This window comes from Dasypus novemcinctus, chromosome 26 (assembly GCF_030445035.2).
Source record: "Dasypus novemcinctus isolate mDasNov1 chromosome 26, mDasNov1.1.hap2, whole genome shotgun sequence".
In the NCBI taxonomy this organism is placed as follows: Eukaryota; Metazoa; Chordata; class Mammalia; order Cingulata; family Dasypodidae; genus Dasypus; species Dasypus novemcinctus.
In genome coordinates, this window is record NC_080698.1 from 5,521,864 (window position 1) to 5,539,703 (window position 17,840).

At 43.4% G+C, this 17,840-nt stretch overlaps 1 protein-coding gene across 3 annotated transcripts; it reads left to right on the forward strand.

The window, feature by feature from the left end:
• Positions 1–933: 933 nt before the first annotated feature.
• On the forward strand, positions 934–17,366 carry ZNF35 (zinc finger protein 35). 3 transcript variants are annotated; one of them, XM_012518907.4, is made up of 5 exons: positions 949–1,057; positions 2,541–2,723; positions 3,260–3,578; positions 4,917–5,049; positions 13,287–17,366. In XM_012518907.4, the coding sequence occupies exons 3-5, from the start codon at positions 3,387–3,389 to the stop codon at positions 14,531–14,533; spliced, it is 1,572 nt and encodes a 523-aa protein (XP_012374361.1). In that variant the 5' UTR covers positions 949–1,057; positions 2,541–2,723; positions 3,260–3,386; the 3' UTR covers positions 14,534–17,366. The 3 variants fall into 3 exon arrangements, with proteins under 3 accessions (XP_012374362.1, XP_012374361.1, XP_023439921.1); XM_012518908.4 differs by lacking the exon at positions 2,541–2,723 and having other exon boundaries at positions 934–1,057; XM_023584153.3 differs by lacking the exon at positions 2,541–2,723 and having other exon boundaries at positions 1,036–1,467.
• Positions 17,367–17,840: the final 474 nt, after the last annotated feature.

The window sequence follows — 17,840 nt, forward strand, 5'->3', positions numbered from 1 at the left end:
ACACACTGTTTCCATTCATATAACATTCTCAAAACTTTACAGATGAAAAGTAGATTAGTGGTTGCCAGAGATTAGGGTGGTTGGGCGTGGGAGGTGAAGCACCCGTGAAATCTTTGTGCTGATAGTGCAGTTGTTGATCTTGATTGTAGTGTTTACACAATTCCACCCCTGTGATAAAATGCCATACGTGTTGCACTATATCAGTTTCCTGATTTTGATAATGTAATGTGTCATGTAGCCATTGGGAGAAACTGGGTGAAGGCTACAGAGAATCTCTCTGCTATCTTTGAAACTTCCTGTGGATTTATAATTAATGCAAAATAAAAAGTTAAAAAAATCTAAACTAAAGAGGCATAACCAGATGCAGTGAGTGAACCTGGTTTGGAGAAAATTTTTTTCGAGCCATTTTAGGACAGATGGGGAAATTTGAACATGACTGGATATTAGATGCTACTAGGGAATTATTGTTAATTCAAGCTGATGGTGGTATTGTTATTTTGGAGAGCATGTTGAAGTTCTGATGTCTACAACTTAATTTTTTTAAAAAACGTATAAAGAGATATAGCAGACTTAGCAAAGTGTTAATTATTGAATCCATATGGAGGATTCGGGTATACCTTGTAGGCTTCTTTCAACTCTTCTGTAGCATTTACTGTAGCATTTACGATTTTCAAAACAAAACGTTTAGGAGGAAATTTTCAGGGCTTTCTACAAATTAATGGTTGGTAGCTTCAGGCTCCCTGCGCGTGCTCTGCTTGGTTGCCCCTTTCCAACCTGGTGTGCTTCCTCCGTGGGGCTCAAGGCCACAGGTCACCCACACCGTCCTCTCGGCGCTTTGGCTCGCGCCCCTGGTCCAGGTCCACATCGGACACCCACCGAGGAGACAGTACCTCCGAGCTTCCTAGAGAAGCCGGCTTGGCGACCCGAGGAGCCGGAAGCCCGAGCCGAGGGACTTCCTGTCCGGTCATTGTTCTCGCGCCGGTGGGCGCAGTGGTCCTGGCCCGCAGGCCTCCTGTTCCAGAGCCGGCGAGCGCTGTCCCGGGCTCCGCTGCGCACAGTGAGCGGGTCGGCGGGGCGGGGGCGAGTGCCGGGGCGGAGCAGGGGCCCGCCCGCGGTGCAGCGCGAGGGACGGCCCGCCGCGTCCTCCTGGGGGAACCTCGGCTCTGGCCGTCAGGTGGCGACTCCGGGCGCTGCCCCTTGGGCGGGGGACCTGGCCCGGGGCAGGATGGACACGGATCTCCCAGGGGCCAGGCAGATCCCGGGCCAGGGCCGCTAGGGGCCTGTAGGGGGAGGGGATGGATTGCCATGTTTGGAAATGGGAGAGGGCATTGGAGGGGAAGCCCGTGCTAGAGAGCTCGGTGCAGTCTGGGTCTGGAGGCAGATTTGGGTCTGATCAGAAATCTGATGAAGACAGTATTTACAGAAGGTAATCCTGCGTATGCGAAGGATGGAACGAGTATATGCCAGGTAGAATTCAACTAGTCATCGAACTAGTCCTCCGGGATTAAGATTTGACGCGGAAATGAAAGTATTGCATTATTCAAGAAATTCAATGTGTACAAGCTGTTAGTAAGTTAATTAGGAAAAAGCCTATATATAATCATATCAATAGCTGCAAAAGGGGATTTAGTAAAATTTAAAACCCTTTTCTACTAAAAATATAGGGCAAAAGAAATAAAAATGTCACCCTCTTCGTATTCAATTGCAATATTAAGATTATTTTACTCCTATTTACAAATTTTAAAAAAATATTGGTGAGCAGATATGGCTCAAGCCGTTCAGCGCCTGCTTCCCACACTGGGAGGTCCTGGTTAGGTCTGGTGCCTCCTATAAACAAAAACAGCCAACCAGCAAATGAAAAAACCGACTCGGGAGCTGTTAGTCCATTACATCACACCACACAGCAAAACAATGAAGCCTGGAGCCGATGTGGTTCAGTTGTTGAGCGCCAACTTCCTGCTTAGCAGGACGGGGGTTCAAGCCCCAGTCCAGTTCCTGAAGAAAAAAAAAAAATTAAACGCTGTTGACTTGGCTGTAATAAGGGGATCCTGGTAATTGGTGGCGGTGTGACTGTATGGTCCTTTCAGAAAGCATATTGACGATACTGATAAGCCATAAATCTTTGGACCAGTAATCTCTTCTAAAGTAATAATTCAGCAAAAGGAAAAGCTCTTTGCGCAGAAAATTTATTAGTATTAAGAAAATAAACTGGAATGAATGGATAAGTAAGTTATAGTCACAATTTAGAATTCTGTTTTAAAACATAAATCTATATGTACTGCATTGAAAGAGCTCTGCGACTATTGTGAAATATAGAACTTCGGTTCAACAAACAATACAGGTTGCTGAGCAACATACAGTATGGTCAGCATACAAGCAGGATGTGTGAGGGTGTGCGTATGTGTACGTAATGCAGAGCAGTTAGTAGGAGTCCCGTCTAGACTGACAGCTGATTGCTGTGTGTGTTTGGGTATGTGTAGGGCATCTGTTTAATTCTATATTACCAATATCTAATTCTGTATTACCTGATTCTTTTCCAGTGAGCATGCAAAGTTATCAACACCACAGATTATTGTGCAGTTATTAAAAATAAGTATGAAGAATTGCACCACTGAATTTTTTTTAACTTAAGATACATAGAAAATATGGAAAATTTAAAAAAATAGACATGCAAAAGGAACCTCAAAACTACCTGTAACTATCCCAACCATACCAACCTGTTGGTATGTATTTCTCAGTTTTTTCTTGAGAACCTTTTGTTTACACAATTGTGTTTACTCTAATAGGAAAATCTTCGCACTGTAATATTTCTTTTTTAAAAACACTAATGATACTTATGAAAATGATTCCCCATAATTAAAAACAAGATCAATAAAATCATAATTGTTGGTGTAATTGGAGATTCTCTCTTAAAAGAAATATCTTAAATTCCACAATGTACAGTGGTTATTTCTTTGGAGGAGAACCAGGAATGGTTTTTCTTAACTTTTTTTTTATATATTTCAAGTTTTTAGAATTAAAATATGTTAACTTTATGATTTAAAAAATCAGTAAATGCTCCATAAAGCTATTTGTAATGTAGTTATTACAGGGTCAGAGTTCATGTTTATAATCCAACCCCTTCCATGCTATGAGGAAGGTGTGGAGAACTCCTGTGCTAGAGTGGCAGCTGCCAGGGCACTGGTGCCATTGGCCAGTGGACTAACTGGCATCCAGGCAAACCTCTCTTCAGGGTTAACAGTGTTTTCTGATTTCTCAGACAATACTCATCTGGTCCCAGGAGTAAACTAAAGAAGAAGAAGCTTTTGAAACGTGAAAGATTGGATGGGGCTCGACCTCTGGCGGGCAGACCCCTGCAGTAAGATTTCTGCTGCTGAGCAGAGAAGATGACGGCAGAATTGAGAGAGGCTGTGGCCCTGGCCCCTTGGGGCCCTGTGACTGTGAAAAAGGAGGAGGAAGAAGAGGAAAGTTTCCTGGGTCAGGCATCCGGTCAACAAGGCTGCTCTGAAAGCATCAAAGTCTGGGCCCCTGGGGAGGGTCTTCAGACAGGCCTTGAAGGATCAGAGCAGGAGGAAAAGGTAAATGATGGTCTGGGAGGAGGAGGGAGGAGAGACCTGAAGAAGAACTGGAGTGGTTTCAGAGGGACTCTACTCCCCAGCTTCTCTATCTGGTATCTCGTTTCGTGACTAGGGCTCTGGTCTTTAGTCCTTTTGGAACGTAATGGGAATGTTCCCTTCTGAGTAATGTGACATTCTGGATTTTCTATAAACCAGTGGTTCTCAGATTTTGCTGCACAGTAGAATTACATGGGGAACTCTTTATAAAGTCCTGATGCTGAGACCATACCCCTTTCCTATTAAATCAGAATCTCTGGGGTGGGACAAGGCATCTGTACTTTTTAAAGCTTTTCAGGTGATTCCAGCCAGGATATAACACTTCTAACCAGAGCTTCTCAAACTTCAGTGTGCGTAGCAGTCAACTTGGGGGGCTTGAAATGCAGAATCGGATCAGAGGGTCTGGGGTCTGCGTTTCTTACTAGCTTCCAGACGATGCTGACATTGCTGATCTGCAGACCACTCTTTGAGGAGCAAGGCTGCACATTATACTAGGACGCTTAATGTTTTCAGACACAGCCCCTACCACCACTAATCTAACAAGGGCAGAGGTTCCCCAGCCGCTCTGCTAATATGGCCAGAACCTTGCTGCTTTGACTCTTTAGACCTCAGAAAAGTCTGTTCTCAGGGAAATCTTCCCATGGCCTCTTTTGTGCTATACCCACTGGCAAGTTAGGTATGGATGGTGGAGTGGGCAATGAGGCAAAATCAGTGATAGGGAAGAAGTTGGCAGGCTTGTGTCTTTGCTAGCTCACCCTGGGGACTGGAGGAGACTGGCTTCTTTTTCCTTCCTTTTTATGCTTTGTGGGCCCCAGGAATAGGTTATACCTGTATTCTTGTCCTCCAAGATCTGGTCATGTGATCATCCCACCACTGCCACCAGTCCCTTCATAAACCCACCTGTGGGGAAACGGACTTGGCCCAGTGGTTAGGGCGTCCGTCTACCACATGGGAGGTCTGCGGTTCAAACCCCGGGCCTCCTTGACCTGTGTGGCGCTGGCCCATGCACAGTGCTGATGCGCGCAAGGAGTGCCCTGCCACACAGGGGTGTCCCCCACGTAGGGGAGCCCCATGCGCAAGGAGTGCGCCCGTAAGGAGAGCCGCCCAGCGCGAAGGAGGGAGCAGCCTGCCCAGGAATGGCACCGCCCACACTTCGTGTGCCGCTGACGACAGCAGAAGCGGACAAAGAAACAAGACGCAGCAAATAGACACAGAGAACAGACAACAGGGGGAGAGGGGGGGATTAAATAAATAAATAAATCTTTAAAAAAAAAAAACCCACCTGTGCCTGCTTATCTCTAGGGTGAGAAAATATTCTGGGACATGGCAGTGATTCTGAAAGCCACGCAGGAAGTACCTGCTGCTTCAGCCCTTGGCAGTTACGCGTTACCAGGGGTGCCTTTGCCAGGGACTCGTGGAAACATGAACTCACTAGGTAAGGCTCAACCCTCTTATTCATAATCTTACCATCAGGGCTTCTTGAAAGTTTTTCAGCGGCTGTGGGGGTTAGTCTACCTTGAGCGACAGGGAGTATTGAGGCGTTAAAAGTACCAGAGAGAGGGGAACGGACTTTGGCCCAGTGGTTAGGGCGTCCGTCTACCACATGGGAGGTCCGCGGTTCAAACCCCGGGCCTCCTTGACCCGTGTGGAGCTGGCCATGCGCAGTGCTGATGCACGCAAGGAGTGCCCTGCCACGCAAAGGTGTCCCCCGCGTGGGGGAGCCCCACGCGCAAGGAGTGCGCCCGTGAGGAAAGCCGCCCAGCGTGAAAAAGAAAGAGCAGCCTGCCCAGGAATGGCGCCGCCCACACTTCCCGTGCCGCTGACGACAACAGAAGCGGACAAAGAAACAAGACGCAGCAAATAGACACCAAGAACAGACAACCAGAGGAGGGGGGGAAATTAAATAAATAAATAAATCTTTAAAAAAATAAAAAAATAAAAGTACCAGAGAGAGCTGGATAGAGGAATGCTAAGAGATGCCTATGTGGTAGTCTTACGCTGTGCATGGCCTCAACACAACAAACACAGGTAAACTCTGAATTCGCCTTTTAATCACATTTATTTATTTTTCATGTCTTCTCACACTTGTAGGCACATGTACCCTTCATGTGGTTTGTAGTTATCATAAGTTGGTAAACCTGCAAGAGAAGCTAGCTTAGGTAGGAAGGGTTAGCTTTACTGGTTATCTTGAGGAAATGCCCTAGAGGTGGTTTCCATAGATCTTTTAGGCAAATATAGAGGGCCGTCTTAGTCAAAATGCTGTTCACAGCCAGGTCTCATGGAAGGTGCTGATGGCTTATCACCTGGTCCCTCAAAGCTGGGACTTGGGAAAGGGCAGCACGTTTGGTAACTCAGGCCAACATTGGTAGAAACGTGCCTATATTGAAGTGATGTAACACTGAGGGTCAAGAATGTAGTAGCTGTGAGTCCTGTGTCACAGAAGTAATCCCTTGGATGACTGCCAAGGTCCCTGCTTGTACTCCAGTTTTATGAGTCTGCATGAGTCTGAATATTTTGAATCCATTCTTCTCCCTTGCCAGTTCCTTAGGTGTTCGGGGACCAAGCCACTTTCTTAAACCACAGTTGTGGTTAGACCTCAACCTTTTGTTCTTGTTTTTGCTTCTTTAATTATTCCCCAGAGTCTCAGAGGCTTCTGTTCCCACCTTCTCTCAGGAGTATTCCCCTTTGTGTCACTTTTTTTCTGCCTCCTTGCTTTATCAGCCATTCATATGCTTTTTTAAAAAAGTGGTCTATGATTTATTCACTCTGTGAAAGGCACTGTCCTATGAACTAATCAAACAAAAGTTTTATTTTAAGTTCAAGGAAAGTATTAGTAAAGAAGCATAAAGGGCATAGGTATTTCAAATTTCCTTTATCATTTTTCCAACTAAACTTGTACTTCCTTTAAATGTATGTCCCTAGTTTGGATAATAGTGTATAAATAATAATACAAGCCTCGGCGATACAATTTAGCTTTTCTTCTTTAACTTTTTATTTAGAAATAATTTCAGACTTACAGGACAGTTGCAAAATACAAACCCCATACAGAGAATTCCAACATATCCCCGCCCCCAGATATCCAGATCCACCCATTTTAACATTTTGTCACCTTTGGTATGTCATTCTATTAGCTATCGTCTACATATTGATTTTCTGAACATTTTTAGAGCAGGTTGCACATATCATATGCTCCTTAAACACATAATACTTCCATCCAAATAAGGATATTAACTTACATAATCACCTTAAGTGCAGTTGTCAAGTTCAAGAAATTTGACTTTGATATAAAGCTTAGTTCTGTGTTCTAGTTTTTCCTTATGTCCCAATAAGGTCCCTTTTTTTTCTCTCTCCCCTACTCCCCACTGCCCCCCCTCCACTGTTGTCTGCTCTCTGTGTCCATTTGCTGTGTGTTCTTCTATGTCCACTTATATTCTTGTCTTCTGTGTCCGCTTGCATTCTTGTCAGTGGCACTGGGAATCTGTGTCTCTTTTTTTGTTGCGTCATCTTGCTGCATCGGCAAGCACCATTCCTGGGCAGGCTGCACTTTTTTCACGCAGGGCTGCTCTCCTTACAGGGCGCACTCCTTGCGTGTGGGCCTCCCCTGTGCGGGGACACCTCTGCGTGGCACAGCACTCCTTGCATGCAGCAGCACTGTGCGTGGGCCAGCTCACCACACAGGTCAGGAGGCCCTGGGTTTGAACCCTGGACCTCCCATATGGTAGGTGGACGCTCTGAGGTAGGCGGACGCTCTATCAGTTGAGCCAAATCCGCTTTCCCCAATAATGTCCCTTTGAGCCTTTCTTCTCCATTCTTAGATCCCATCCAATATCATGTTTTTCATTTACTTGTCATTATCTCTTTAGTTTCTTTATCTTTTTTTTAACTTGTAGGGAAAAATATATATATATGTGTGTGTGTGTGTGTGTGTGTATATATATATATAACATAAATCTTCTACTTCAACCCCTCCCAAGCATACCATTCAGTGGGATAAATCCCATGCCCTCAATAACATCCTTTACTAACTTTCCCTTCACCCCAAATAGAAATGCTAAACTCATTTTGCATTAGCTACTCATTGCCCCTGCCCCCTACCCCTGGTTACCTGTATTCATTTTCTGTCTGTATGAATTTGTATATTCCCAGATATTTTATTTGTGGTTCCCATGGGGCTTAAATTTAACATCCTAAATCTGTAACAGTTTCGTTTGCTTTGATACCAACTTAACAATTTCAATGACATAAAATTGTGCTCCTATATCCTGCCATCCTCCCACCTTTATGTGGTTCTTGTCATAAATGATATATTTATGCATTTTGAGTCCAAAACTGTTGATTTATTATTACATTTATGCATTTGCCTTTTAGATCCTGTAGGAAGTGAAAAGTGGTGTTACAAACCAAAAATACAGTAGTACTGGTATTTATATTTACCCATATCATTATTTTTACCAGAGGTCCTTATTTCTTCATGTGGCTACAGTCAATTGTCTAGTGTCCTTTCCTTTCAACCTGCAGAACTCCCTTTAGCATTTATTTTAGGGCTGATCTATTGGCGACAAAGTCCCTCAGCTTTTTTGAAGGGCAGTTTAGCTGGATACAGAATCTTAATCTGAGGCACCCTTGTTATGTGACACATTGTTTCTCTCTTTCAGCTTTCAGAATTCTCATCAACTTTAAGCATTCATCAGTTTTTTGGAGTTCATTGATCATCTTGGATATGTGTATATTTATATCTTTTGTTAAATTTGGGATTTTCTCAGCCATTATTTATTTGAATACACTCTCTGCCCCTGCCAATCTCTTCTCCTTCTGGGATTCCCAGGAGTGTATTTGCTTGATTCTGTCCCACGGGTTCCTCAGGCTCTATTCACTTTTCTTCACTCTTTCCTCTTTTTGATCCAACAACTGGATGATTTCAATTGTCTTGTCTTCAGGTTCACTGATTCTTTGTTCTGCCGGCTCCCATGTGCTGTTGAACCCTTGAGGGAACTTTTAGTTTCTAGTTACTGTGGTCTTCAGCTCTGTGTGGTTCCTTTTCATAATTTCCACTTCTCTATTGATGTTCTCTTTGTGTTCATCTGTCATTTTTCTTACTTCCTTTAATTCTTTGTCCATATTTTCCTTTAGCTCTTTGAGCATAATTAGGACCATTTTTTCAAAGTGTTTGTCTAATATGTCCCAGATCTTATTCTCCTCACTTATCATTTCTAATGCTTTAATCTTTTTCTTTGCCTGGGTCTTCACTTCCTGTTTCTTTGTTTTGTAATCTTTTGTTGATACCTGGGCATTTTTATATTTTAATGTGCTATCACTAGCATATAGACTCAGAGGGGTCTGTTCCTTAAGCCTCTATCTAGCTAGTGGTATGACAGAGCTCTCCTTGAACGCCAAGCACTAACAACAACAAAAATGCTTTTCCCAATTTTTGCAGATTGACCTGTGCTAGTGTTCTCCTTCAGGGTGTATCCATAAAATGAAGTTGGAGAATAGCTCGAGTCCAAACTGTAGAGACCTCCCTAATCCTTTCTGCACATGATGGACATGCACTTGTAGTCGTAGGAGTTCGCCCATTTACATGATTACAAATGTCCACTTTTCCCTAGGGAACAGTTTCCTCAAGGTCCCAGACACTGCACTGAATATCCTACAGCACCAATCCCTTGTTCCAGGCGGCACAACTTGACTTCTCTCCCACAGCATTCTATAGGAGCACTCTGAGCTGCCTTCTATAAATGCAGGGCAAGCTCTGGGACAGCAAGTCCCTTCGGCCACCACCAGACAGGCTGGGTGAGACATAGATGATCCCAGGTGTATACAAGGGTTACTCTTCTCTTTCTAGAACCAGGACCAGGGGACTGTGGGCTGGTTTCCATGAGATCCTACCTCTTTTAAGTTGCCTTTTGATTCAGCAGCCCTCACCCTGTTGCTTTAATCCTTTAACTGTTTTCTGGAAGTTTTAAAAAGATGTTTCTGCCCATTCTTGCTGGTTGTTCAAAAGCCATTCATCCTCTTAACTTCCAACAGCTGCGCCCATCTGTTTTCCTTCTTTGCCTCTTACCTCACCACCAAAACTTTTTGGGCTGCCAACCATTTCCAGAACATCAAGTAATGGTGGAAACACTGAGCTCTAGGAATTAAGAGGGGGACCTGATTCTAGTTGCTGTCCTCCCTCTAATCACTCTGTGAGCTTGAGCAGATCCTTCTCTCTCTCTGGGCTTCCATTTGCTGTTCTGTAAACTGTGATGTGTTTGTTCAGTAAATATGAGCTTTGTTGGGGGCCTCCTTACTGTGCTGTGAGCGATAGGTTTTGGGGATTCAGCAGTGACTAAGACACAGCCTTGCCCTTGTTGGGCTTCTGTATGAGTGACAGAGGATAATTTCATCATGATGTTAAAATTGTACAACATACAGGGAAGTGCTCTGAAATTGTGATGTGTTCGGAGACTTTAACAACTGAGGAACTTTTGTCTCCAGTTGCCTATGTTTTAATTAACGCTGTGTTTATTAAAGTTATACTTTTAAAACCTAAGTTTTAAAGCCTTTAAGCATATAACTTACTCTTATTTCATTTGTGCACCTAAAAGTATTTTTATAAAAATGAGAACGCTTGTACTTGTGCTTTAATCCTTATTCATTTAAGCTTCAAGTTTTATAGATTAAATATTTTAAACATTTAACCCCACCTACATATTAAATTTCCTTAACCATTTCAAAATATAATTACAAATTCATTGTTTCTAATTCTTTAAAGCATTTTCAAACACACAACTAGGCAGACTTACAAATGTCATAAGTAAAATCTCATAAATAATACAGCTTGCCTAATTTAATGAATTGGACTTACAAATTTAGTAAACCATATTACCTTACATGTCTTGGAACAGTTACCAGCAAAGATGGAAGACTCATTTAATACTTCAAATCTCTTTTAAAAAAAACGAAAGAGGGGAGCTGATGTGGATCAGTGGCTGAACTCCAGCTTCCCACATATGAGACCCTGGGTTCAAATCCCTGACCCCATTACCACGTACACAAAAAAGCTAGAAAAATATAAATTTCAAAATTTATTGTTGTGCCTATGTTCTGATTGATTCCAAAGTGAGCATTTAGTTTCTTTTTCATTATTTGTATACTTCTTTACTTTCCTAGAGTTACAGTAATCTTATTGGACCCAAAAATAAGGAAAAATACTATCGCAAGCCAAGATTACAGGTCCTAAATTATTGGTTGATGATCTTTTGCCCAATGGGAATTTGAACTTGGGCACACAGTTTGAGTCTTAATTTTCTTAGACAGTGAGCATTTGCTAAGACCCTAAGTTCTACTCCATTCCTGTAATGAAACTTAAATAGCCGCTTGTACTAAGACCTTCTAGGCTACAGTTCTGTCCTCTTCTTTAATAATTTTGACATAAAACATTACATTATGTAAATATGAGGAGTTGTTTCTGTTACTGGCTCTAATCTGTAGCAGTGCCCGTTGGTCTTCATCTTTCATGTCTTTCTAATGTTCCACATCTCACAGTAAGCAGGGTAGGAATGAAGGTCAGGGACTAGAGTACAGCTGTGATCATACTAACGTATTCACGGAGGCCCCAGTGTCAGTGGTGGAAAGCGACAAGAAAGGAGGAAGTTAAAAGAAGTAAAAAGGAGACTGTAGAAGGGAGATATAAATAAGTTGAGATCTAGGTGATGAATAGCAGAGAACATAGAAGAAAGCAGTGTGCACAGTAAAAGCAGAAGGGACATGAAAGTATACAATGAAAAAATCAGAATATTTCACATGCAAAAAAAAATTGTAAATGAAAACCAGGAGAGGAAAAAGCTCAAGTAGCAGTACAGGAAAGAGGTAGTGGGAAAAAGAAAAAAGAAAAGAAGAAAAAAGATAAAGAAGATATTAGAGTAGTGAAACTATAGGGAGAAAAATAAAGTAGATTAGTGAGGCACTGATGAGTAAGGAATAGAAATAACAGGAAAAGACTAGCATTTCAGGTTTGTGTTTACTGTCATATTCTGGGCTCTACTGTATCCAGTGCTCAGACGTTTCCTTTCTCCACCACTGCCCATTTTGTCTTTATTGTTTTGGAATTTCGGAGAGCCATGGTCTTAACCTGGCAACCAACCTGGACTGTTTTCTTGCCTACCCCCACCCCCATATTGCTTTGTACCACCCCAGCCTCCCTGTTCTGCCAGCTTGTCTTGTTGGTTGGAGGGTTGCTCTAGGCTGTGTCGACAGGATATCTCCCTCGTGGATCCTGGATTCGCCTGGTACAGTTGCAGCATCAGTTGCAGCTCATAGCTCCATTGCTCACTTGTAAGCAGGGCACCACTACTGGCAATGCCTCCTTCCCCTGCAGGCTGGCCTCCCCTTCCTGCATGTCCTCTTTTCACTTGCCTTATTATCTGATAGTTTTCCTGAGCTTGTATTAATATACACATACTTATTAAATGTTCACTCTGCCAACTTTGATGCAGGAATGCACGTTCAAACTCATGGGTAGTGGGGGGTATAGAGGTGATACACATGAAGAACTATGGTACAGCAGGACCCCTCTTGGTGGCATTAGGGTTCTGAGGCAAGGTCGAGCATACAGTCGGAGTTTCAAAACTTTAGGATGTTTGGTGCCCTTATGATGTTGTCTGGCATCACAGAGCAGGCTATGTCAAGTCTCAAACATATCACAAAAAAAAGTCAACTTCCCTTGACACAGGCTAGGCTGTTTACTGTGTTCAGTTTCTTCTTTAACTCCTTCTACAGTAGCCCTCTATTGCCGCAGCACCTTCCACCCCTAAGGGCTCATCTTTCCTCCGGGACCCCCAGGACTCTGATGCGCAGCACCATCAGTCAGGCTGAACGTCCCTGCAGGTGCTTGCAGAGACGGACTATGTTGTTCTGAGCAACTGATTTCAAGAAACTCACTTAATCCTCTTACAATTTTTTAAAGGTAGATACTGTTATTATCCTTATTTTAGAGATAAGGAAATTGAAGCGCTGAGAAGTTAAGTGACTGGCTCAAAGTCATGCAGCTGGTAAGCGGCACAGCAGGCTTTCAAACCCAGGCAGTCCGGCTTCAGAATCCGTGTTCTTAACCCCTGGACGGCACAGCCTGTTAATGTTCCAGGTGCTTCGGTTGCTAAGGCCCTCTTGACTTCAGTGAGACCCTTTGTCCACGTTTGTCCTTTCTTTGATCTGCAGAATCGTTACACACAAAAACCTCAGTTATCTAGATCTTCATTCGCAGGTAGGGAATATTCCTAATTAACCGGCAGTTTATAAGCAAATCCACGCTAAATAGTTGAGGTGAGAAGGCAAGCCTGGAGAGAGGCTGAAGTCCTTCATAACCAGCCTTCATCAGATGGCTAGGTGGGGAGCTGGCTGAGATGAGACTGCCCTGGCTGAAAGCAGCAGGGTAGGTACCTAATGGAGGAGAGTGGAAGTGCTCGAAAGACCGTGAATCAATGGGTTGTGCTCTAGGTGTGGGGCCGGCCAGACCTGTCAGGAGAGCCTCCAGTGGAAAGCTGTAACGTGAGGAGATTCTTCTTTTTTTTAATGAAGCCATCTTATAGAGGTGCTGAAGTCACATATATAATACTACCTTTTGTGACGTAATGCTCCTACCCTTTTTCTAGGCCAGAAAAAGATGATTTTTTTATTTTCTCCTTGTTTCAGATGCTGAAACCAAGAACCTACAGTCATTGGTTCCAAAAACTGAGCTATGTGATGAAACAGAAAAACCCTTCATCATATCAGAAAGGATCCAGAAAGCTGACTTGCAAGGACCTGAGTTGGGAGAAGCCTGTGAAAAAGAGAAGATATTAAAGAGGCAGAGAATAAAGAGGGAAAAGAAAGAGTTCAGACAAGTGACAGTGATGGACTGCCACTTACCTGAAGGCCTCAAAGAAGAGGAAGACCAGAAATGTCAGAAATCCGGGGAAAGATATAGCCTCAGTTTTGGTCCTGTTAAAAATCAGAAAACCCAGCTTGGGCAGAAACCTTTTACGTGTAGTGTGTGTGGGAAAGGCTTTAGTCAGAGTGCCAACCTTGTAGTGCACCAGCGGATCCACACTGGGGAGAAACCCTTTGAGTGCCACGAGTGTGGGAAGGCCTTCATCCAGAGTGCAAACCTTGTTGTGCATCAGAGAATCCACACGGGACAGAAGCCTTACGTCTGTTCAAAATGTGGGAAAGCCTTCACTCAGAGTTCAAATCTCACTGTGCATCAGAAAATCCACTCCTTAGAAAAGACCTTTAAGTGCAGTGAGTGTGAGAAAGCCTTCAGTTACAGCTCACAACTTGCTCGGCACCAGAAAGTCCACATTACAGAAAAATGCTATGAATGTAACGAGTGTGGGAAAACATTTACTCGGAGCTCCAACCTCATTGTCCATCAGAGAATCCACACTGGGGAAAAGCCCTTCGCCTGCACTGACTGTGGCAAAGCCTTCACCCAGAGTGCAAATCTCATCGTGCACCAGCGAAGCCATACTGGTGAGAAGCCATACGAGTGTAAAGAGTGTGGGAAAGCCTTTAGCTGCTTCTCACACCTTATTGTGCACCAGAGAATCCACACTGCAGAGAAACCGTACGACTGCAGCGAGTGTGGGAAAGCCTTCAGTCAGCTCTCTTGCCTTATTGTCCACCAGAGGATTCACAGTGGAGATCTTCCGTATGTGTGTAACGAGTGTGGGAAGGCCTTCACGTGTAGCTCCTACCTACTTATTCATCAGAGAATCCATAACGGGGAGAAACCGTACACGTGTAACGAGTGTGGCAAGGCCTTCAGGCAGCGGTCGAGCCTCACTGTGCACCAGAGGACGCACACCGGGGAAAAGCCCTACGAATGTGCCAAGTGTGGCGCGGCCTTCATTTCCAACTCACACCTCATGAGGCACCACAGGACCCATCTGGTCGAGTGACCAGGAAAAGAAAGGCGAGACCTCCGGGTGCTGGTCATAACCTCCTGCCCCCAAATCAGACACCTCTTTGCTGTTTTTTTCCTCCTTTGTGAAAAAATGAGGCCCGCTATATCCTTAAAAGTTGCAGTTTTCAGGAATGCTGTACAAAACACAGTTATTTCAGAGGCTAATTTAAAGAAAAGGAAAACTGAGCACTTAAAGACAAGATTTTTTTTTTTTATTGTACCCTAAGTGGTCCTGTTTTCTAAAATGAAATGTGGCTTTCTTAGGGAAGAGTCATAAAGATTCCCAGTGATAAAGATTCCCAGTTAGGGGAAGGTATTTTTTTGCTTAATTTAGTTTTTGAAAACTGGTAATTTCTTAAGCAGACAGGCAGCTTATTGGATTAGATCTGTCTGACTGAATTCTGGAGCTTTGAACTTTATATCCTAGTATTTTGAGTTAAGCAGTGACTAGTAAAGCATTTGGAGTAGCAATTCCACAATTCATTATAAAGCTTAAGAATTTATAAGCTTTCTAATACCTAGGCAGTTTTTAAAAAACAAACCAATCAAAGAAACAAAAACACTACTAAGTGCTGCTCCTAAAATGGACACAAGTAGGAAACACCCTTTTCCTTCATTGTCGGAACCTCCTGAGCCCTGATACGGTAAAGCTCTGGGGACCTCTGACCAGTCTCTTCCACCCTTCCCAAGAAAGTCGTCATGACGAGCACTGCAGGATTGTTGGAGACACCACATACTGTGGCCACCAATGCTGCTGTGCCGTGTTCCTTCGCTGAGCTCAGCAACTCTCCAAACATCTTAACCCCTAACACTGTCACATTCCCTGTGGGTGAGATTCTACAGCTGCCTTCCCTGACAGAGGAGTCCAAGAGGAAAGCTGGCCTAGAGGCATGCCGGGTTGTCTGCTCTCATTCTCCGCAGGCCCAGCCTGAGTTCAGGTTTCGTTCTCACCTTCTCAATGTGCTTAAAAAATGATGGAGCTCTTCTAATTGTAAGAAGGCCAAAGAGGGACGTGAAGGGAGGGAAGGAGGCAACAAGGGATTTCTAAAGTCTTAATTTGCTTAATTTTTTTTTGAGAAGTTTAGAGATGTTGCAATATGGATACTTTTAGAAGGATGAAGAAATTGGCTAAGGTAAGGTACTTGTGTTACCACTGAGCCTTTACTCCTAAAAAATGATCTTTTAAAACTATGCAATAGGTAGAGTTATGTAATAATATTGCCTTGTATTTATATAGAAGTTTATTCTTTGTTGTGTACATTCATATATAGAATAATGACACCAGGCATTTATTTTGTGCTTTCACATAGATCATTACCTTTAATCCTTATAATACTGAAGGAGGTGTTTACCCCATTTACCTGATAGTGGTTACTTTACTGAAGGGCAAGTAACTAACAAGTAGCAGAGCTTATGTTCAAATCCAGGACCTAAATCCAGGTTCTCCTTGTTCTGCCACATTGCTGATCTGTAGCTGTAAGCACCTATAACCCCACCTAGTCTTGTGGGGGAGTCTGAGAAGGAGGTAGTAGTCATGTTTTCAGGCAAGGAAGCTGAGTGATGATTTGGGGATGTGCCTTAGGCACCATGACCAGAAAGCAGCAAACCTGAGACCAGGAATTCAATCTCGTAACTTGTGGAATCCATCTTAACACTGCATTCCAATGCCTTTCAGCATGCAGGAGCATTTATCCTAAATGCTGTGCCTGATGGTAAGCAGTCTGGTGCAGCTCATCATGGGGAAGTCCCATGCATTTATTTTCCCATTTTGGCAAGACTAAATAATAGTAATCAACAGTGTTTTCCAGTTTACAGAGCCCTTTCACATACAGAAGACATGCTTGCTAACTTCCTCCCCTCCAACCACAGTCTCATCAAAGCAAATGCACCTTATCCTAGTTTCACTCCACATCACAGATAGAAATATAGGACATCAAAAGGACTCAAAAGGACCCATGCCTTTGCTGACCAGGACAGTTGGTGACTGTGTTCCTGTTCCCCTGTTTACATCTCGGAGTGGAGGCACAGAAAGGTAACACCATGTGTCTCTGCTAAGATTAGAAACACATTAGGTTTTCTTCCGCATGGTCAGGAAACAGAACGCAAGGAGAGCAGATCTGAAGGTTTGGAATAACTGTGATCCTGACCAAGGAACTAAGAGTTGTTACCGAAAGACAGGAGCTGGAATTTATGACCATTAAGACTTAAACTCTATGTTAGCGTCACTATCCTATAGTCATCCACATAATTGAATACTTTGTCATTGATGATTGTGGTTCCTGGCGAAAGATTTTCATTAACAGGTAGTTCAGACAAGCTAGCCAGGCAATTCCGACGCACAGCTAGGTTTGGGAATCACGAGGCCCAACCCTGCAGTGAAGCAGTGGTTTTCAATCCTGACTGCAGGTTAGAATCCCCGAGGGCACTTTTAAAAGTTTCCATTCCCAGGCCTCAGTATTTTGAAAAATTCTGTTGATGATGCCAGTGTGCAGCCAAGGTCATAAGCCACTGTTGTAGAGTAAAGCCTGCAGGCCAGCAGTGCATGTAGTCAAGAGGGGGCTCTAGTATAAAGATGTAGATTTGAAAATGTGTTTTCAGCATTCAGTGTATGACCTTGTAGTTTCAGCCAAATAGGATATTAATTTTATATTGGCTTGGCTAGCTATCCTTCAGTGGCTCTGCCAACCCTTAGATATTAGGAATCTATGACCTAATTTACTGTCTTATTTGTATTTTAATTGAACATACCAGATATTTACATGCACAAACCAGGTTTTATGTAACATACTCTTCTGTTCCTCATTCAACAAAATGACTTTTCATTTCTACTTGTATTTTGTCTCCCCTCTGGGTTTCCACAAACCTGCACCCTGGTTAAGGACCCATGATCCAGGACAAATCATGTGAGCCTAGTGGCTTTCTAGGCAGATCAGCTCTCTTCCCCACTGATTACAACTCTCTTGCCCAACTTGAATTCAATTCCAGCCCTCAAAATAAACATAACCCACTGCATTCCAATGCCTTTTAGTATTACAGTTTCTAGTAGGGGAGGAGTGGCCACCCCTTGTCAGAGTTGGCTTATGTTTCCATGTTCCCCTGGTCACCCCCTTTCGCACTTGGCTGGTCTTGGTAGATGCGGATAGGTCCTCCGAAGCCCCATTAATTGCTTAATTGCTTAATTAAATCCTTAATTGCTGAGATCTACCAGACTTTCAGTTCATCCACCAAGGAGCTCCATCCCAGGCCTACTGGTGAGATTAGGGGAGAGACCAACAGATGTGTAGAAGTGGAATAGTGATGTG